Raw genomic sequence first — 22,372 nt, 5'->3', positions numbered from 1 at the left:
AAAGAATTATTGATTCACAGGGATCTCCAAGATTATGCATTTGAAGAGTTTTATTTCTCCACCCAAAGCCCTGCAGTGAAGAAGATCCAAGAATTAAGATGTAACATGTTGGCTGGGTGAGGTGGCTTGTGGCTTATGCCTGTAATCCCAGCACTTTGGGAAGTGTGGGGGGAGTGGGAGTGCAGATCACCTGGCCAACATGGTGAAACTCCATCTCTGCTCAAAATACAAAAATTAGCTGAGCATGATGGCAGGTGCCTGTAATCCCAGCTACTCAGGAGGCTGAGGTGGAAGAAGCGCTCGAACCCGGGAGGTGAAGATTGCAGTGAAGTCGAGATCGCACCATTGCATTCCCGCCTGGGAGACTCCATCTCAAAAAACAAAAAACAAACAAACAAACAAAAAATTAACATGTTGGCCCCGCGCAGTAGCTCACTCCTGTAATCCCAACCCTTTGGGAGGCCTGAGGTGGGAGGGTCACCTGAGGCTAGGAGTTCATGACGGGCCCAAGGCAACATAGCCATACCCTATTTCCAAAAATAAAAAAAATAAAAAATTAGCCAGGTGTGGTGGTGTGCACCAGTAAACCCAGCTTCTCAGAGGAGGCCAAGGCAGGAGGATCACTTGAGCCCAAGAGTTGGTGGCCAAAGTGTGCTACAATCACACCACTGCATTCCAGCCTGGGTGAGAGTGAGACCCTCATGCGGTGGAAAAAAAAAAATCTAACATGTTAACTTTAGGAACTATAAAATGCCTTCAGGTGTATGTGATCTGAAATTACAAGTGGTGACTTCTCAGAAAGCATATGAACACGGTGAAAGTTGTAATGTTATGAAGATAAGCTGATACTTAGTAGTGATATGTTCTAAAGACAAGAACATGAGGGCCCCAAAGGCTGTGTCATCAACTCTGCTTTGAGGTCATTAATTTTTAAATACAGAGCATAAAGTAGAACTCCAAACACTTGGGCAAGAAGAATCCATTGCAAATAGCCAACACATTTCTATTAAACCTCACATTTTCAATTTTGTATTTGGTTGAGAGTACTTTTTTAAAAAAGGCTTAAATCAATATTATCTAACACACACACAAAATCTCATTAATTCTACTCACTCTGGGCCAGATGCTGTGGCTCACACCTATCATCTCAGCACTTTGGGAGGCTGAGGTGAAATGATCGCTTGAGCCCAGGAGTCTGAGACCAGCCTGGGCAACATGGCAAAACCCCGTCTCTACAGAAAAAAATAGAACAAATTAGCCGGGCATCGTGGCACGTGCCTGTCGTCCCAGCTACTCAGGAGACTGAGGAGGGAGGACCATTTGAACCCGGGAGGCAGAGGTCACAGTAAGCCAAGATCCCACCACTGCACTCCAGTCTGGGTGACAGAGTGATACCCTGTCTCAAAAAGATAAAAATAAAATTCCTACTCAGTAATTTTGGAGAAGACAAGGTTAAAATGTATCTTTGTACTTGTGAAAATGGCTCACAAAATTTTGAATCCAACAGACCCAAACTTGTCAGTGGCAGTCTAGTGTGGTAGAGAGAACAAACTGGACTTGCCACTTCCTTTAAGGTACAGCCAACAAATGTGTACCAAGTACTTCCAAGGACTCCTAAAGTGACTGGAGCCACTCACAACTATTGCTACAACTGCAGTAATTACAGCTGATTTACAGCTGTCCACTCAGGCAGGTATCACTCCTTCCTTTTTTGTTCTTAGTGTTCCCTAAATCTAATAAACCTCTATTCTAAATTTCTTCATAATTTAAACCTATGCTTCATTGTGTGGCATATTTTTTCACTCTTAATAGTACAAATCAGTGAGGTTTACTCTATCTTTATTCTTGATTATATTGAATAAAGTTCAAGACAGAACATTCCAATATTAATAAAAATAGCATCAAATGTCAGATTTAGATTTTTTTTTTGAGACGGAGTCTCGCTCAGCCACCCAGGCTGCAGTGTAGTGGCACCATCTTGGCTCACTGCAACCTCTACCCTCCAGGTTCAAGCGATTCTCCTGCCTCAGCCTCCCGAGTAGCTGGGACTACAGGCGCGCGTCACCACCATGCCCAGCTAATTTTTGTATTTTTTTCAGTAGAGACGGGGTTTCACCAGTTGGCCAGGATGGTCTCAAACTCCTGACCTCAGGTGATCCACCTGCTTCGGCCTCCCAAAGTGCTTGGATTACAGGCGTGAGCCACCACACCTGGCCCCAGATTTAGACTTTAAATAAAACGTGAGGTACTGGGTCAAAGGGGGCTCTGCAGGTCGATGATCTCCTCAAACCTGCAAAGAAATCCCATCTATGCAACTGGATTAGGGGGGTGTCATTCCAAACACCCTCAGATCCTGCCCAGATATTCATCTGTGAACAAGGTATTTCAACACTAATTTTGAAACAATTCTACATCTAGCAGGTCAGTTTATCATTTTCCAGAATCTGAACTACTGTCAGGATAGACTCAAGTGAGATTAACACAGGGTTAATCTTCAATCTTAACACAATTATCAATTAGTTCTCCCAGTGGAACGATTAAGGCTTTTGTCAACATGTAGCATTTCTGCTGTAACCTATAAGTCTCATATTACCAGTTCCCCAGGATAGATAGATATTATGTCAGGTCCCAAGATAGGAGTTATGTTTCCATGGAATTAAGCCATATTCTCAGGACTGATTCTAGAACAGCTGGTTTCATGAGGCATATGGCGTAGATTAAAAAAAACAAAAACAAAGTGACTTACATTGACTTTAAGAAAAAATTAATTAAGATGTATTTAACCTTTAAATATAGAATGATTGTGTAAATTAGATTTCAACTGAAAGGACAATTAGCGATTCAGAGAAAGCTCCTAGAAATAGACTGAAAACAAAGCCATACATAGAGTAAAAAATAGAACCTATGGAACTTCCATTTTTCTAACTATAGTTTTTTGTTTTTGTTTTTTCCCAGTTGTTAAAAAAAAAAAACAACTCACAGTTTCAGTATTTTCTGAACCAAAAATCAGAACACATGGTTTGTGTCAAAGGGTTTTTCTGTGCTACGTCTGGGAGTGAGGTGACCTAAGTGACTTTTTTTTTAATGCCAAATACAATAACTTCCAAGCTTTTAATGGCTTATGCCAAGATGACAGAATATGTGAAATCTGATTGTCCCAGAGTTACACTCTGCACTCCAAAGCTACAACAGTGCCACAGCTGAGAGGTTTCCCTATACTTCCTACTACTGTGACAATTTAGCGATCCTTCAAATGGAAAATTCCTAATTACACGAGACAATGGTCCTACAGTAGGCCCGTGCGGAATAAGTTCCCTCGTTGGAAAAATGCTAGCATGAATAGTTTGATAAATGCAATCCATCAGCAAAGGAGAGCAAGCAGGCAGAGACTGTGCCAAGCAGAAACTCATTCGCATCAAGTTTTCCAATAAGTTTCCTTCCCCCAGTCCCTTTTCTTCAATCCTGCTTTTAAGCCAGGCCCCAGGGTAAGTCTGGTAGAACACTGAGCAGGAAAGCTTGGAAGGGTTCTATACCACTTCAAAAATACCTTTGCTTAAAAACACTTATATAGCCAGTGATTAGCAATTAAAATGTGAAAATAATCAACTACTTAGTAGTTAAATTCTGCTAATTATCAAAAGTCATAGTCTACTGGGATCAGCAGCATTACAAAAGGAAGTCATATCGCATTTCTTAAGCTTTTTCTGAATGGTTTAACAGGTCTCTTTCAGTGTTAATTGCACTTAAAACATCTGCTTTTTTTCATTTAATCTCTGAAATCTGTTCATTTTTTTCCCTCCATTTATAAAAAGGGGTCAATTTATCATTTGCTCTATAGCTATTTGAATTCGAAAAAGATTCCGCAAGATTTGAGTTGCACACAGGCGCTTCTGGAGCAGATTAAACTTGTCCTTGTGACACTTCAGAGCTTGGACTGCAGTGACTTCAGGTGCTTGTAAGATTCGTGGACCTGTGGGGAAAGGAGAGAGAAGAACTACTAATGAAGAGTTTGCCATGTTAAACAGTATACTGTTTTTTGTTTTTGTTTTTTTTTTTTTTGAGACTGAGTCCTGCTCTGTTGCTCAGGCTGGAGTGCAGTGGCACAATCTTGGCTCACTACAGCCTCTGCCTCCCAGACTCCAGCGATCTTCCCACCTTAGCCTCCCGAGTCGCTAGAACTACAGGTGTGTGCCATGACACCTGGCTGCTATTTGTATTTTTTTGTAGAGATCGGGGTTTACCATGTTGGCCAGGCTGGTCTAGAACTCCTCAATTCAAGTGATTCACCCACCTCAGCCTCCCAAAGTGCTAAGATTACAGGCATGAGCCACTGTGCCCAGCCTGTGGTTGTTTCTGAAGAGTCCTTATCTTTTAGAGCTATGCATTGAATTATTTATGGATAAAATTATCTGATGTCTTAGTTTTTTTTTTGTTTTTTTTTTTGAAACGGAGCCTCGCTCTTGTTGCCCAGGCTGCCGTGCAATGGCATGGTCTCGGCTCACTGCAACCTCCGCCTCCCGGGTTCAAGCAATTCTCCTGTCTCAGCCTCCCGAGTAGCTGGGATTACAGGCATGCGCCACCACGCCTGGCTAATTCTGTATTTTTAGTAGAAACAAGGTTTCTCCATGTTGGTCAGGCTGGTCTCAAACTCCCGACCTCAGGTGATCTACCTGCTTCGGCCTCCCAGGTGTGCATCACTGAGCCTGGCCCTGATGTCTTAGATTTATTTCAAAATAGTCCCCAGGAGGAGGGGGATGAAGGTTCAGATGAAACACAACTAGCCACGAGTTGACAGTCATTGCTGCTAGACAAAGGGTGTACCAAAGAGCACTACGGAATTCTCTTTTTGTATATTTTATTCTATTTGTGTGTGTGTGTGTGTGTGTGTGTGTGTATACTTTTTTTTTTTTTTGAGACGGAGTTTTGCTCGTCACCCAGGCTGGAGTGCAATGGCACGAACGTGGCTCACAGCAACCTCCGCCTCCTGGGTTCTCCTGGGTTCAAGCTGAGGCAGGAGAATTCCCGAGTAGCTGGGACTACAGCTGTGCACCATTACCGCCTGGCTGCTTTTTTTGTATTTTTAGTAGAGACTGGGTTTCACCATTTTAGCCAGGCTAGTCTCGAACTCCTGACCTCAGGTGATCTGCCCACTCAGCCTCCCACAGTGCTGGGATTACAGGTGTGAGCCAACGCGCCTGGCCTGTATATATTTTTAAATGTTCAATTCGTTATCAAAAATTGAAATTGACTAAGACCCTGGTTACTGTGGGAACAACCCAGTTCCCTTCTGAACCTGTTGCTCAAATAAAGTGACTGTCAGAAGTGGCCATGGTACTTTCAGAGCTTTCACAGATAAATCTCCTTCCAGAGGCCTTTCCTGCTTCAATATTTAAGTGAAGACTTTTAAAAAGGTGCAGAGACACTGGATTTTTACCTCTGCTTTGTTCAGTGGGGAGTTCTTAGCCCACTCAAACAAGTTTTCATACACATTCCCATCATAGCGGCCAAGCACAGAGCCAAGTGTCACATCCTGAAAATCAAATGCATCAACCAAAGCAACAGCATCTGAGCGAATCAGAGTGAGTAACTCCTTTATACGCTGGTTTACTTGCGTAATCTGAGGCTCTGTCATGATGCTCCCCTAAAAGAGACCAAAATAAGTAAATAAAACATATATATGTATATAGATAGACATAATTATATGCATATACAGCTATAAAGCGGATGACAATTATTTTTTTCTTTTTTTTTTTTTTGAGACTGAGTTTCACTCTTGTTGCCCAGGCTGGAGTGCAATGGTGTGATCTTGGCTCACCGCAATCTCCGCCTCCCAGGTTCAAGCAATTCTCCTCCCCTGGCCTCCCAAATAGCTGGGATTACAGGCATGCGCCAGCACGCCTGGCTAATTTTGTATTTTTAGTAGAGATGGGGTTTCTCCATGTTGGTCAGGCTGGTCTCGAACTCCCGACTTCAGGTGATCTGCCCGCCTTGGCCAAAGTGTTGGGATTACAGGCATGAGCCACTGTGCCTGGCTATTTTTCTTTTCTTTTTTTTTTTTTTCAGACAGAGTCTTGCTCTGTCACCCAGGCTGGAGTGCAGTGGTGCCATCTTGGCTCACTGCAACCTCTGCCTCCAGGGTTCAAATGATTCTCGTGCCTCAGCCTCCCTAGTAGCTGGGATTACAGGCATGCGCCACTGCACCTGGCTAATTTTTGTATTTTTAGTAGAGACAGGGTTTCACCAGGCCAGGCTGGTCTTGAACTCCTGACCTCAAGTGATCACCGTACCCGCCTTGGGCTCCCAAAGTGCTGGGATTACAGGCATGAGCCACCGTGCCTGGCCAACAATTATTTTTCTTAAAACAACAACAAAAAAGACTTATACTTAGAAAATACTGACCTGAAGGAAATCCCCCGCGTTCTGACTGATTCCATACAGAGAATACAGCAGACATAAACTCCTTAAGACAGCTTGAATGGCTTTATCTTGAATTTTGAGGAGTTTTTCTGAAAAGAGCTTAACTACCACATAGTGGCAATGTGCCTAAGATTAAAAAGAAAACACCAGAGTTTGAGAACCTTGGAAAAAGATTCAATATACAGTGACTAGGGTTTCTGTACCAGAAAATGCGGGATGCTGGGGGCAGGGAAGGGGAAAAAGAGAGAACTACCACTGACCTCACTTGCTCGAACAAGGTCAACAGAAGTTAGGTTCCAAGCTACTTCCTTGCTTTTTCTGTGAATCACTTCTTTTTGAAGGTTTTTTGCAGCAATTTCTACTAATCTGTTAAGACATAGATTGGAGGTCTGAGGAAATGATCAACAGTACTCATGCCTTCTTGTCATCTGTCAGGGCCCCAGCCCCACTGCTGCGTATTCTAGCTCTTGAGGGAGAGCTCACCTGGCTGCACGGAGTTTATATGCTTCGGTTAGGCTTTCGGGGCTGTTGATATCCACCATGGTTGGCCAGACTGCTACCTGCTGTGGCTGGATGCGCTGACTGGGCAGGTCGTTCAAATAGGACACCATGCCACACACCAACTTTCCTGAGTGCACCTGGTCATAACTTTTCATCAGGAACCTAAAAGTCACCAGTAAACATGCTTTTAGTAACTCTACTTTCTTTTTTTTCTTTTGAGATGGAGTTTCGTTCTTGTTGCCTAGGCTGGATGGAGTGCAATGGCCGGATCTCAGCTCACTGCAACCTCCTCCTCTTGGGTTCAAATGAATGATTCTCCTGCCTCAGCCTCCCAAGTAGCTGGGACTACGGGCACCTGCCACCATGCCTGGCTAATTTTTAATATTTTGTTTTTTTAGTAGAGACAGGGTTTTACCATGTTGGCCAGGCTCGTCTCTTAACTCCTGACCTCAAGTGATCTACCCGGCTTGGCGTCCCAAAGTGCTGGGATTACAGGAGTAAGCCACCACACCTGGCCTTTTTTTTTTTTGATGGAGTTTTCGCTCTTGTTGCCCAGGATGGAGTGCAATAGCGCAATCTTGGCTCACTGCAACCTCCGCTTCCCAGGTTCAAGCGATTCTTCTGCCTCAGCCTCCCAAGTAGGCTGGGATTACAGGCAATGTGCCATCATGCCCAGCTAATTTTTTTGTATTTTTTTAGTAGAGACACGGTTTCACCATGTTGGTCAAGCTGGTCTTGAACTCCTTACCTCGTGATCTGCCCACCTCAGCCTCCCAAAGTGCTGGGATTACAGTCATGAGCCACTGTGCCCAGCCCAGTAACTCTACCCTTGATACAACTTCAAGCTATGTAACAGGTGCTTCATACTCTCTAGCCTCACCACGAAATAAAAACCGTGAGTCAGGATGGAAGGCAAAAGTATACCTTTCAGGAACAAATATATATATACGGTGAAGAAAAACCATGGGAACAAGAACCTAGGAAAAGGACTAGAACATTCTTACGAACAGATGGGAGGAATCGCGGATTTGACTCTCACCTAGCCGTCTGGAGCATCATGACAGTGTTTTCTCCCTCAAAGGTACAGCTTGGGGTGAAATTGACATAAATATTTGGAAGACCACTGCAATGAGAATAGCCATGCCCACCACAAGCCATCCGACATGCTTCAATGCCAGTGTTTGCAGTCCAGGAGGTGAAAGCCTTCAGTCCAGCGGTGAGGGCATGAAGCTGAGAGGACAAGCACAGATCTGTCAGGACATTTGTGGTGCTGAGAGCCCAAGAACCAATGAGAAAACACACCCCTCCTCTAACATCTTGGCCACTGTCAAAACACAGCTGCCACACATGCAAACTGAAGAAGCACAGCTGTCCGACTGGCCAGAAGAATACAGAACACTACCCATGCCCATCTAAGCTGTTCTACTTGGTTAAACATTCACCACTTACATTTCCTTGATTGACAAATAATCAACATGGTACAGTATTTCTGATAACACCAAAAATACTGAACGACAAACCCCACAGATCTTCATATCTGATCTACTTTCAACCAGAAGAAGTTCTCAGAATACATACTTCTTTTCAGGAAATACCAACATTTAGTTATCTCTGGACCTCATCCAACAGGCAACCATGAAACAGAAGGGTGCCCACGAGTGAATGAGACCAAACTCATACCTCAGGCAGTTCACTCAGGTCCCCTTGACCAATGCCTTCATTAATCCGGTGATAGGTCTCCTTCATGTATGCGCCCACAAACTGGAAGGCATAGGCAGTGGCCAGGAGTGGAAAGAGTTTATACTGCTGGGTTTGAAAATCCAAAATCTGTGGTTCTGGTTCACTACGTGACATAGAAAAAGAAAAAAAATAGTAAGTAAATGTTTACACAGAACTTTCTATATGCCAGGTTCTAATCTGAGCACTTGGTATTTTAACTTATTTAGTCCTCTTAAGGGCACTGTGAGGTAGTTACTATTACTATCTCCATTTTACAAATGGGAAACTGAGCAGTTAAGAATCTGCCTGAGGTCACACAGCTCATCTGTGGCAGGTCTTAGATTTAAATTGAGGCTTTTTTTTTTTTTTTTTTTAGTGATGGAGTCTCCCTCTGTCACCCAGGCTTTAGTGCAGTGGTGCGATCTTGGCTCACTGCAAGCTCCGCCTCCCAAGTTCAAGCGATTCTCTTGCCTCAGCCTCCCACAGTGGTGGGATTACAGGCATGAGCCACGGTGCCTAGGCTATTTGGCTCCCTAAGACCATGCTGTAATTACCTTGTACTGCGTAGGCTGATAGAATTTTCTGGCTGCAAAGTCCATATCTGTCCTAGTCTTTCCAGTATGACTAAGAAAACCGTAGCTCATAGCAACATACAAAACCAACGCTAGTCAACCTAATAAGAAGGCAATGCCGAAAAGCTCTACTCACCAGATGGCTGAATACACTGTATTTTGACCACAATCTTGGAGAAGACCCAATGGCTGGTGTTAAATATTTTGAAGTGTAAGAATTAGCAAGGGTCTCATTGTATCAATTCCTTTATTCCTTTTTAAAAATGTAATTATTATTATTTTTTGAGATGAAGTCTCTAACACCCAGGATGGAGTGCAGTGTTGTGATTTCGGCTCACTACAACCTCCACTTCCTGGGTTCAAGTGATTCTCCTGCCTCAGTCTCCCGAGTAGCTGGAATTACAGGCACCCGCCACCACACCCAGCTAATTTTTGTATTTTTAGTAGACGTGGGGTTTCACCATGTTGGCTAGGCTGGTCTTGAACTCCTGACTTCAAGTGATCCACCCGCTTTGGCCTCCCAAAGCGCTGGGATTACAGGCATGAGCCACTGCACCTGGCCTTAAAATTTAATTAATTTTTAATTTTTTTGAAAATAGACCAGCCTGGCCAACATGGCAAAATTCCGTCTCTACTAAAAATACAAAAATTAGCTGGGCATGGTGGCGTGCACCTGTAATCCCAGCTACTCAGGAGGCTGAGACAGGAGAATCACTTGAACCCAGGGTGGCAGAGACTGCAGCAAGCCGAGATCGCACCACTCTGCACTCCAGTCTGGGCAACAGAGTGAGAATCCATCTCAAAAAAAAAAAGAAAAGAAAATAGAGACAGGGTCTCACTATGTTGCTCAAGTTGGCCTCAAACTCCTAGACCCAAGTAATCTTCTTGCCTCGGCCTCCCAAAGTGCTGGGATTACAGGTGTGAGCTACCACACCTGGCCAGTTTCTTTATTCCTTAGGAGTAAAAAGAGTATCAGGGAGTATCAGTGAAAGGCAGTTGTAGGAATAAACTGTGGCTATGAATGCAAAAGGGAAACAAATTTAATGTCACTTTCACCATGCACAATTTATAGTTGCTAGTAGTAATCAGAACTTTCAAATTGCCTTTAGTGTGTTGAACATTTCACTTATAAAGTTCAAGTAATATTATTACTATTTTTCTTAAAAAGTTAAAAATAATAAGGTGGGTGTTCTCTTTTTTTCTTTTTTGGCAGTCACTGATTATAGCAAGGGTGGTTATTTCTATCTTTCCTCTTAAGAAAAGGAAGCCTAGACACGAAATTACAGGCCCAGTTATCACCCTAGCCAATTTTGCAGTGCCAATGCATCTTCTGTATTGACATTTGGGAATTCTGGGATCTGAATGGGGTAAAAACTAGGCCTTTGGTACTGAGCCCATCTAGGACCCTACCCTTACCCTGGCTTGATTTCAGACTGGTGCCTCACGGCGCTGTATCGGATGGCAATGGTGCACGCCTTAGACAGAGCCCGAGCAGCTTCTCCCACAAGGAAGGACCTGACAAACACCATGGTCCCGTAAGTCAGCTTGTTACTCAGCGGTTTCACGTACGTGCCATCAGGCTTCACCTGGAAGAAGAACGTGGAACTGATACTTCCTTCTTTTAAGCCCAAGAGGCAGTTCAGTGGTTCTCAAAGTGTGGTCCCTGGAATAGCAGCATCAGCATCACCTGGCAACTTGCATGAAATACTACATCTTAGTCCCCACCCTGACCAACTGAATCAGAAACTCCAGGGTAGGGCCTAGCAATCTGGGCTTTAACTGGCCTTCCAGGTGATTCTAACGCATGCAAAAGTTTGAGAATCATTGGTTTAGCAAATCAAAATATGTCCTTCAACCCTGCTAACTGTTTCTGATTTCACTGTCACAGTAAAAGAAGCATCAGAGTGGGCGTGATGGCTCACGCCTGTAATCCCAGCACTTTGGGAGGCCGAGGCAGACAGATCAAGAGGTCAGGAATTCGAGACCAGCCTGACCAACATGGTGAAACCCCATCTCTACTAAAAATACAAAAATTAGCTGCGTGTGGTGGCACGTGCCTGTAATCCCAGCTACTCAGGAGCTGAGACAGGAGAATCGCTTGAACCTGGGAGGTGGAGGTTTCAGTGAGCTGAGATTGCGCCACTGCACTCCAGCCTGGGTGACAGAGCAAGACTCTGTCTCAAAAAAAAAAAAAACAAAAAATGCTGGGTGCGGTGGCTCACGCCTGTAATCCTAGCACTTTGGGAGGCCGAGGCAAGAGGGTCCTCTGAGGTCAGGAGTTTGAGACCAGCCTGGCCAACAGGGTGAAACCCCACCTCCACTAAAAATACAAAACAATTAGCTGGGTGTGGTGGCGCATGCCTGTAATCCCAGCTACTTGGGAGGCTGAGGCAGGAGAATCGCTTGAACCCAGGAGGCGGAGGTTGCAGTGAGCCAAGATCACGCCACTGCACTCCAGCATGGGTGACAGAGACTCTCTCTCAAAAAAAAAAAAAAGGGGGGCATCAGAAGGAAAAATGCATTATTAGCTCCTTTTTTTTTTTTTTGAGACAGAGTCTCGCTGTATTGCCTAGGCTGGAGTGCAGTGGTGTGATCTCGACTTACTGCAACCTCTGCCTCCTGGGTTCAACCGATTCTCCTGCCTCAGCCTCCTGAGTAGCTGAGATTACAGGCGTGTGCCATCACACCCGGCTAATCTTTGTATTTTTAGTAGAGACAGGGTTTCACCATATTGGTCAGGCTGGTCTTGAATTCCTGACCTTATGATCCGTCCTCCTTGGCCTCCCAAAGTGCTGGGACTACAGGCATGAGCCACCACGCCCAGCCTTATTCCCTCCTTTCATGAGACGGAGTCTCACTCTGTTGCCAAGCTGGAGTGCAGTGGCATGATCTCTGCTCACTGCAACCTCCGCCTCCCGGGTTCAAGCTATTCTCCTGCCTCAGCCTCCTGAGTAGCTGGGACTACAGGTGTGCACCACCACGCCTAGCTAATTTTTTGGTATTTTTAGTAGAGACGGGGTTTCACCATGTTGGCCAGGATGGTCTCCATCTCTTGACCTCATGATCTTCCCGCCTCAGCCTCCCAAAGTGCTGGAATTACAGGTGTGAGCCACCGCACCCAGCCTCCTTTTTTTTTTTTTGAGACAAGGTCTCACTGTCATCTAGGCTGGAGTACAGTGGCATAATCACAGCTCACTGTAGCCTCGGCCTCCCAGGCTCAAGTGATCCTCCCACCCCAGTCTCCCAAGTAGCTGGGACTACACACGTGTGCCACCATACCCAGCTAGATTTTTTTACTTTTTGTAGAGCTGGGTTCTCACTATGTTGCCCAGACTGATCTTGAGCTCCTGGGCTCAAGTCATCCACGTACTCAGCCTCCCAAAGCGCTGGGATAACAGGAATATGCCAGTGTGCCCGGCTGTTATTACCTTCTAAAAGAACAGACCATTCTAACCCTATTGTGAGTAACAGCCACTGCAACCCCACTGTTTGATGCCTCTGCTTCTATTTTCTATCAAAACATACCTGGGCATACTTCATCAGCATGTTTTCTCTGGGAATACGATAGTTGTCCATTTTGAGGTAGCCATTGTCTATCTCATCATAACCAAATTTGGGGCCGATGTCACCAACGGTAATTCCTACCACAGATGAAAGGACAGTCACGAGATGTTTATGCTCTGGAATTTCTGGCTTTCGCACCGCCTCTTCAGTTGGGCATTCTACCTTTTGCAGAAGAAAGTGCTCAGTTTCATTTTCATCTCAACATCAGATGAACAGTTCTTACCTGGCAAAGGCTTATGGGTCCCAATTTCACGAATAGGTACGATAAAGGCATGTAATCCATAGCATTTCCCCTTAGTGATGAGCTGGGCAAGAACTATTGCATGATTTGAAGTCTTTCCAACTGTAATATCAAAGAGAACAAGGGAGAGGTGGGTAAACGTTCATACATTTTTAAAGGGTAGAAAAAAGAAGAAAGAATATGTTAAATCTAACACTAGACTAAACCAATAGTATGTGTCCAGAAAGCCTTTCTGCTGACAGTATCACACCTAGCTTTCAGAAAGAAATTTCCTTAAGCTAATAGTTATTACTTTCTTTTCTACTTATTTCTCATACATTTACATAGAGAAAATTTTAGGATAAAAATAAGAATACTAATTTAAACTACTTCCTTGTTATCCCTTAAGGCAGTGCTGTCCAAAACAGTAATCACTAGCTACATGTGGCTTCTTACATATAAATTATAAATAAATAAAATATATAATGTAAGTAACAAAATCCTTCAACCACTAACTGTATTGGAAATATATATTCCAAGATAATAACTCAGAATGGAATAAGAAGATATAAAAGTTTTGGGTCAGCCGGGCACGGTGGCTCGCGCCTGTAATTCTGGCACTTTGGGAGGCCGAGGCGGGCAGACCAGATGTCAGGAGTTTGAGACCAGACTGGCCAACATGATGAAATCTCATCTCTACTAAAAACACAAAAATTAGTTGGGTGTGGTGGCATGCTCCTGTAGTCCAGCTACTCAGGAGGCTGAGGCAGGAGAATCGCTTGAACCCAGAAGGTGGAGGTTGCAGTGAGCGGAGATCACACCACTGTACTCCAACCTGGGTAACACAGTGAGACTCCGTCTCAAAAAAAAAAAAAAGTTTGTGTTAAAACTATTTAAATTTTTTTCTTTTTTATTTAAGAGACAGGGTTTCACTCTGTCACCCAGGCTGGAGTGCAGTGGCATGATCACAGACAGTAGCTCACTGCAGGCTTGAACTCTTGGGCTCAAGTGGTCCTCCCACCTCAGCCTCCTGAGTAGCCAGGACTATAGGTCTATAGGTATGTGCCGCTATGCCTGGCTTTCCTCTCTCTCTCTCTCTCTCTCTCTCTATATATATATATATATATATACACACACACACACACACCTCTCTCTGTCTATATACACACACACACACACCTCTCTCTATGTACACACACCACACACACATATATTTTTTTGTTGGGTTGTTTTTGAGACAAAGTCTTGCTGCGATGCCCAGGCTGGAGTGCAATGGTGCAATCTTGGCTCACTGCAACCTTCCCGGGTTCAAGTGATTCTCCTGCCTCAGCCTCCCAAGTAGCTGGGACTACAGGTGTGCGCCACCACACCCAGCTAATTTTTGTATTTTTAGTAGAGATGGGGTTTCAGCATATTAAGCAGGCTGGTCTTGAATTCCTGACCTCAAGTGATCCACCCACCTCAGCCTCCCAAAGTGTTAGGATTTCACCACCAAGTCTGGCCGACATTATCATAAAAGCTCTACATTCTAAGCAAAATCTCATGACAAACCTTCAAAACATCCAATAAATGCTGAAAAATTCACTTACGCCCACCAGGCCACCATTTAATGGAGGTCACAGTAGGACTGTTGAGAATGAACTCCTGGGTTTCAGGGTCATATGTGGCTGTGGTTTCCAAGCCTCGAAGGTGAGTTCCTAAGGAGAGAAATTACACTGACTTCAGTCAAGAGATGGGGAAAAAAATAGGCACAAGGAAAAATTTCCTGCACAGTCCTTTAAACTCTCATATCTCAGAGAAAAACAAAATCTAACAAAAAACACCTGTAGATGAGCTACAACTGGTTGATAACCAAGACACTGAATTTCCCACACTATCTGATGGTTTCCTATTAAGTCGAAAATCTAAGTGTCATGCATGTTCCATTTCTGTATTTGATTTGTTACATTTATTTACAGCAACTGAAAGAAAATATAAAGGCAACTTAGAATCACATTTTTAAGATCACAATATATGAATTTAACAGGGATGTTAACTGTCTTTTTAAACCCATCTCTGAGTTGCAAGTATGCCAATTTCAAGTCATATGTATTGTGTTAACCACACCAATTCAACATTCTTGAATTCTGTACTAATGAGAAGAATGAGATAACATGTGAGAGGAAGACATTTCAGCCAAAATTCGTATAAATTAAAAATGTATGGCTGTGCGTGGTGGCTCACGCCTGTAATCCCAGCACTTTAGGAGGCCGAGGCGGGTGGATCACGAGGTCAGGAGATCGAGACCATCCTGGCTAACATGGTGAAACCCGTCTCTACTAAAAATACAAAAAATTAGCCAGGCATTGTGGCATGCGCCTGTAGTCCCAGCTACTAAGGAGGCTGAGGCAGAAGAATTGCTTGAACCCGGGAGGTGGAGGTTGCAGTGAGCCAAGATTGTGCCACCGCACTCCAGCCTGGGTGGCAGAGCAAGACTCCATCTCAAAAAAAGAAAAAGGCCAGGTGCAGTGGCTCAAGCCTGTAATTCCAGCACTTTGGGAGGCCGAGGCGGGGGGATCACGAGGTCAGGAGATCGAGACCATCCTGGCTAAAGTGGTGAAACCCCGACTCTACTAAAAAAACAACAAAAAAATTAAAGCTGGGCACGGTGGCTCACGCCTGTAATCCCAGCCCTTTGGGGGGCCAAGGCGGGCGGATCACAAAGTCAGGAGATCGAGACCATCCTGGCTAACACGGCAAAACCCCGTCTCTACTAAAAATACAAAAAATTAGCCGGGCATGGTGGTGGGTGCCTGTAGTCCCAACTACTCGGGAGGCTGAGGCAGGAGAATGGCATGAACCTGGAAGGTGGAGCTTGAAGTGAGCTGAGATCGCGCCACTGCACTCCAGCCTGGGCGACAGAGCAAGACTCCATCTCAAAAAAAAAAAAAAGTATAAAAGTATAACCGTTATTGGGGAAATGACCTGGAATGTGACTTTTAAAAATTCCTAAAGGTCTAATAATAAGGTCTCAGTTGACCCTACAGATTTCCAATGGCAGGCCTAACTTAGTCCTGCTGGTTCATTAATGTGGCAAGGAAGAGTTTCCAGTTTCTTATGTGTACTGGGATAGACAGGATCTTATGTTTTAAATCTTAACACAAATATACCAAAATTATTTGAAAAGAGTCATAGAAAAATGTTCTAGGTGGCAGTCTCTACAAAAATACTGTACTAAAGCAAACGTTGGGAACCTTTTACCAATCTGCTTTCATAACGCTTAGACCTCATTAAACACACTTTGAAACATTTAGAAGCTTCCAAGTTGAATAACCAACTTATGTGCAATCCACAACTTTCCCGAGTGGGAGTCAACAAATCAGACACAGACATCTTTCATCAAAGAAGCAGCTTTTACAGAAAAGCAGATAACATTAAACAGAACAGATAAGGACAAAATGTTTTCAAAAGCACAACTGAAACAAATAGTATTCCACTTGGAGTCTCATGAAAATCCTGTAAAATACTATTCAACACCAAATAAAAAGCAGCAGCTGTATAGAAATAAGGAGCAAGTGGCAAATACACACTAGACCAGTTTTTCTGAAACGTCAGAGCAGAAAAAGAGAAGCCATAAGCAAATGAATGGCAAACACGGACCCAATTCAGAGAAGATACAAAGAGGAACAGCGGCCACCTCCAGCCCACCCAGGTGCATGAAGAAAGCAGGTGGGGGGTGGAAAGATCAATGAAAGGTGGAGATACAGAGTCTGAAACCAAATGCCTGCAAGTTCGGCTTATCTTGGTTTTTTCACTCTCCAGCCAAGTCACTTGCAGAACTACTGATTGACTCAAAGAACAAATAACTCCAAAATGTCATACACGTCAGTTATAAGCTACTCATTTCCCTCAAGCAAATCCAAGAGTACACAAACTATTATTTGTATTTCTTCTGGAATTTGTACTCATTAAGGTATCAGTAGTAAAGGTAATCAGATAGTAATGAAGAAAAAAACAGCTTCGGGTTGTATATGCACACAGATTCTATACAACCTCAGTAACACTGAAAAACCACTTGGTAAATAAGGCCTGATTTGCAATTCTTGACCCTCTGAAGGGGAACTATGGTATAAAAAGGACAATCATTTTATCACTATCATGGCCTTTAATTCCCACTCACCAAAGCAGTGTTTATACCAAAACCTGGACTCTGCAAAAAGAGCTCATTTAAACAGACCATAGAACATCGACACACCATCGATGGCACATGGTGGGCACTCCACACATGGTAAGCTCACAGGGGCCCGCCCAACCCAGAAGGTAGACTGAATACTCCATACCATGACCCATCTCTGTCTGGGCATAAGTGCCAATGATCTCCAAGTTCCAGGCGGGCATGAAGAAGCGCTCCTGCTGCTCCGCAGTTGCCTGGTGAAGCAAGGTGGGCAGGAACATGCCCAAGTGAAGATCCAGAGGCTCAGGCCGCCCTCGGTGCACAAAACTTCGAGGAAATATCAAGGATGGGCATTTGAGAGAAGAGTCATCAGGTGTGAGAGAATCAGCAATTTAAATAGAGCAAGGGAAGGAGACAAAAAAACCTTAAGTATGAATTAGTTGCGTGCACTTAATCATAGATGGGAGCACTGTCCCTTTCTGTATTACTTTATAGCTCTTGTTAATTTCCATTTTTCCTGAGTCAGCAAGGAGTACGAGGACAGGGATTGGTTACTGATTCCAAAGCCAATGCAGCACAAAACCACACGTGCAAGGCAGAGGATCCTAGCCCAGGAATTAAATCAAAGGAAATAAAGAAAATTTGAGAGGCCAGTGCAATGGATCATGCCTACAATCTCAGCACTTTGGGAGGCCAAGGCGGTCAGATCACCTTAAGTCAGGAGTTCGAGACCAGCCTGGCCAACATGGCAAAACCCTGACTCTACTAAAAACACAAAAATCAGCTGAACGTGGTGGCGCCAGCCAGCAGTCCCAGCTATTTGGGAGGCTGAGGCAGGAAAATCGCTTGAACCTAGGAGGCGGAGGTTGCAGTGAGCCGAGATCATGCCCACTGCATTCCAGCCTGGGTGACAGAGTGAGACTCTGTCTCAAAAAAATAAATAAATAAATAAGAGAGAATTGGCCAGGTGCAGTGGTTCCCACCTATAATCTCAGCACTCTGAGAGGCCGAGGTGGGTGGATCACCTGAGGTCAGGAGTTCAAGACCAGCCTGGCCAACATGGCGAAACCCTGTCTCTACTAAAAATACAAAAATTAAGCAGGCATGGTGGTGCACACCTGTAATCCCAGCTACTCGGGAGGCTGAGGCAGGAGAATTGCTCCAACCCAGGAGGCAGAGGTTGCAGTGAGCTAAGATAACACCACTGCATTCTAGCCTGGGCGACACAGCGAGACTCCATCTCAAAAAAAAAAAAAAAAAAAAGAGAGAGAATTTGAAAAGTTGTATAGGGCCAGGCATGGTGGCTCATGCCTGTAATCCTAACACTTTGGGAGGCTGACGCAGGCGGATCACTTGAGGTCAGGAGTTTGAGACCAGCCTGGCCAACATAGCGAAATCCCGTTTCTACTAAAAACAGTAAAAAAAAAAAAGGCCAGGCACCGTGGTTCATGTCTGTAATCCCAGCACTTTGAGAGGCCAAGGTGGGCGGATCACCTGAGGTCAGGAGTTCAAGACCAGCCTGACCAACATGGTGAGACCCCATCTCTACTAAAAATACAAAATCAGCCAGGTGTGGTGGCACATGCCTGTAATCCAAGCTACTTGGGAGACTGAGGCAGGAGAACCTGGGAGGCGGTGGTTGCAGTGAGCCAAGATCACACCACTGCACTCCAGCCTGGGCAACAGAGTGAGACTCTGTCTCAAAAAAAAAAAAAAAAAAAAAAGTTGTATAGAATGGAGAATTTGCTGGGTGTGGTGGCACGTGTCTGTAATCCCAGCTACTTGGGATGCTGAGGCAGAATCGCTTGAAGCCAGGAGTCGGAGAACAGAGAATTTGAGTGGTACTGGTACAAGGATTTCCTCTGATGAGAAAGCGAGACAGAACACAGTAGTTCTCTCAGAGTGACAGTATGACCCCCAGATTATAGTTTTTCCTCGATGCAACTTCAATAATGCTTCTAGGCTGGGATTTTTTTTCTGTTTTGTCCACAAAACATCCAGCGTAGAACCATATTCCTCACATAGCTCTGATCATTTCATTCAGATTCATCATGTCAAATATTCGGCCACGCTCTACTGAAACACTTTAATACAAAAACTGACAGTGCTCTTCATCCCAATAATTTATTTCAGAAATTAAAAAAGACATGCAATTTCTAGTGAAGACCATAATAACGACAAGTTACAGATTCATGCATAAGCTCTCCGTGACAATTATACAGAAATTACCATTAATGATAATAAACAGCTTTATTAGTTTTAAATCAACTTTCTGGGGTCATTCTTTTCCACTTAAAACGTGCAGGGGACAGGATTCTGTGTGAATTTTTGCTAAGGATAGGAAGTCGTTCTATAGGCCTTTGCATTTTTCCACATTACTGGTATTCTGTGTAATTGCCAGCTCCAAACCTGTCAACTCCATATTGCTCCTATCATTCTATGTGTCTTTGAAATGAGCATAAATGACATTTCAGTTTTTAAATTTCTGTTTGTTCCTTGCAAGGTAGGGAGGAAAAGAACCAGGGCACACTGCTCAGACAAGTGCTAATCAATGACTTCTTCCAATCTAGTGGCTAGGCTTTCAGCTAAGCAATCACACTTTAGAAAAAGAAAAATCAAAGTATGTGTGACTGAATCCCTCATTTTACAGAGGAGAAATTAAGGCTGAGATGAATTAAATGCCTTGCTCAGGGAAAAAAGAAAATGGCAAAACAAGGGCAAGAATCTCGTCACCATGGGAGCTGAGCAAGGGGTAAAACATGGACATGCAGAATGAAGTAACAGACACAGGGGCCAGGCGCGGTGGCTCACGCCTGTAATCCCAGCACTTTGGGAGGCCAAGGCAGTGGGATCACCTGAGGTTGGAGTTCAAGACCAGCCTGGTCAACAGGGTGAAACCCCATCTCTACTAAAAATACAAAAACTAGCTGGGCGTGGTGGTGGGCACCTGTAATCCCACCTACTTGGGAGGCTGAGGCAGAATCACTTGAACCCAGGAGGCAAAGGTTGCAGTGAGCCACGATGGCACCACTGCACTTCAGCCTGGGCGACAGAGACTCTGTCTCAAAAAACAAAAAACAACAACGAACAAAACAGACACTGGAGGCTCCAGAATGTGGAAGGATGGGAGGGGTATGAGGCCTGAAAAGTTACCTACTGGGTACTACGTTCACTATTTGGGCAATGGGTACTGCAAAATCCCAGACTTCACCATTACATATATACATGTAAGGAAATGGCACTTGTACCCCATAAATCTATTTTTTTAAAAAAGAACCTTGTCACCTCGTCCTGTCTCCTAGCTGGGGAAATTACTGCACAAGCATAGCATGGACTAAAGACTGTGACTGCAGGCCGGGCGCGGTGGCTCACACCTGTAATCCGAGCACTTTGGGAGGCCAAGGTGGGCAGATCATGAGATCAGGAGATCGAGACCATCCTGGCCAACAAGGTGAAACCCCTCTCTACTAAAAATACAAAAATTAGCCAGGTGTGGCAGCGCCAGCTTCTAATCCCAGCTACTCGGGAGGCTGAGGTAGAAGAATCCTTGAACCCGGGAGACGGAGGCTGCAGTGAACAGAGATAGCGCCACTGAACTCCAGCCTGGCGATACAGCAAGACTCTATCTACAAAAAAAAAAAAAAAGACTGTGACTGTAATGAAGATGCTAAAAAGACATGCTGAAAAAGCCAGGGCTGTCCTTGGAAGCCTCGAAAATGGAAATCCCACAAGGTGTCACCACTGGTAGAGACTCGGTGATGGGTTCACAGGGTTTCCTGGTACTATTTTTGTAACTTCCTATGACTCTACAATCATTTCAAAATTAAAAAAAAAAAAAGGCCAGGCACGGTGGCTCATGCCTATAATCCCAGTACTTTGGGGGGCCAAGGTGGGCGGATCACTTGAGGTCAGGAGTTCAAGACCAGCCTGGGCAACATGGTGAAACCCCATCTCTACTAAAAATACAAAAATTAGCTGGGCATGGTGGCAGGCGCTGGTTATTCCAGCTACTCAGGAGGGTGAGGCAGGAGAATTGCTTGAACCTGGGAGGCGGAGGTTGCAGTGAGCCAAGATCGCACCACTGCATTCTAGCCTGGGGGACAGAGCAAGACTCCATCTCAAAAAAAAAAAAAAAAAAAAAAATTAATAGCGGAAATCCCAAGAAAAACACATTCATGGGATGAGAGTGCCTTTCACTCAAACAGAAATGTCAACTGTCCCCAGCCTTTTGAGTACTGTCTAGGAAGAAAATTCAATGTGCACTTAGAACCTGGAAGGTGAAAATTGAGTTAGGACTGAAACCTGGGACCAGACACTTTTCATGCTTTCATGGAAGGTTGTTTTACTTCACTAGAAATCAGAGCAATTCCTGGTGAAGGAAAGGCCACTATCAAGCACCCATCAGCCTCTGGAAGATTTACATCTGAGTGTACCACAGAGTGAAGATGCACGCTAAGGGTTACAACAAATGCGCTCAGTAGGGCAGGGGTAAAACCACTATAATCACAAATGGTTCTGACACTAAAGAATGTTTTCAGGAAAAAAATATTTCTTCCAAATAAGACAAGGATTATTCAGATGTGGATGAAATTTAGAAATGTTACAAGGAGAAAGTGAACTGCATAGTTTTTTGACTTAAGCCAAGTATTTGTTTTAAAAGCTGGTTATGCATGATAAAGATATTATTTTTAAATAATTTATTGTAAAATTACGAAGCACCAACATTTTACTTAGTGAAGGGCTAGAGTCAGCTCTTGTAAAACCAAAACATCAAAAGGCATCCCCAGCCTCTCTTCCCACATGATACAAGGCTGGAAAGGCTGACAATCAATACTGAGGAAAAACCAATTAGACTAATCATATACGAGAAAGGAAGAAATAAAAAGCAGCTCTGTAGAAAGCATGAGTATCATCCTAGGAAATCAACAATGTCAACAAAATACCACAATAAGTGAATTGAGAAAAGCTGCAGGCTTTAAGGGAAAAAAAATTAACAGCACTCAGGCGTGGTGGCTCACACCTGTTAATACCAGCACTTTGAGAGGCCAAGGAGGGCGCATCACGAGGTCAGGAGATCGAGACCATCCTGGCTAACACGGCGAAACCCCATCTCTACTAAAAATACAAGAAAATTAGCCGAGCGTGGTGGCGGGCGCCTGTAGTCCCAGCTACTCGGGAGGCTGAGGCAGGAGAATGGCGTGAACTCAGGAGGCGGAGCTTGCAGTG

At 44.2% G+C, this 22,372-nt stretch overlaps 1 protein-coding gene across 4 annotated transcripts in view; it reads right to left on the bottom strand.

The window, feature by feature from the left end:
- Nucleotides 1-35: 35 nt before the first annotated feature.
- ACOX1 (acyl-CoA oxidase 1) overlaps nt 36-22,372 on the bottom strand; it is a 38,160-nt gene continuing 15,823 nt past the window's right edge. The window contains exons 3-15 of one of the 4 annotated variants that reach the window (XR_008680268.2): nt 17,313-17,473; nt 14,583-14,690; nt 12,997-13,116; nt 12,735-12,850; nt 10,626-10,795; nt 8,599-8,761; nt 7,958-8,148; nt 6,901-7,080; nt 6,678-6,783; nt 6,400-6,543; nt 5,435-5,641; nt 1,114-3,970; nt 36-371 (exon numbers count right to left, since the gene is read on the bottom strand). Coding sequence is in view for 2 of the 4 variants with exons in the window: in XM_019027077.4 (XP_018882622.2) it covers nt 3,923-3,970; nt 5,435-5,641; nt 6,400-6,543; nt 6,678-6,783; nt 6,901-7,080; nt 7,958-8,148; nt 8,599-8,761; nt 10,626-10,795; nt 12,735-12,850; nt 12,997-13,116; nt 14,583-14,690; nt 17,313-17,473 (1,714 nt within the window). In the remaining 2 variants the exon portion in view is untranslated. Of the gene's footprint in view, nt 3,971-5,434; nt 5,642-6,399; nt 6,544-6,677; nt 6,784-6,900; nt 7,081-7,957; nt 8,149-8,598; nt 8,762-10,625; nt 10,796-12,734; nt 12,851-12,996; nt 13,117-14,582; nt 14,691-17,312; nt 17,474-22,372 lie in introns of all 4 variants that reach the window. The other 3 variants (XR_008680269.2, XM_019027077.4, XM_004041031.5) reach the window with 3 other exon arrangements.

This window comes from Gorilla gorilla, chromosome 4 (genome assembly GCF_029281585.2).
Source record: "Gorilla gorilla gorilla isolate KB3781 chromosome 4, NHGRI_mGorGor1-v2.1_pri, whole genome shotgun sequence".
NCBI lineage: Eukaryota > Metazoa > Chordata > Mammalia > Primates > Hominidae > Gorilla > Gorilla gorilla.
Note: the sequence above shows the minus strand (reverse complement) of the source record. Positions and strands in the feature narration are given on the sequence as shown.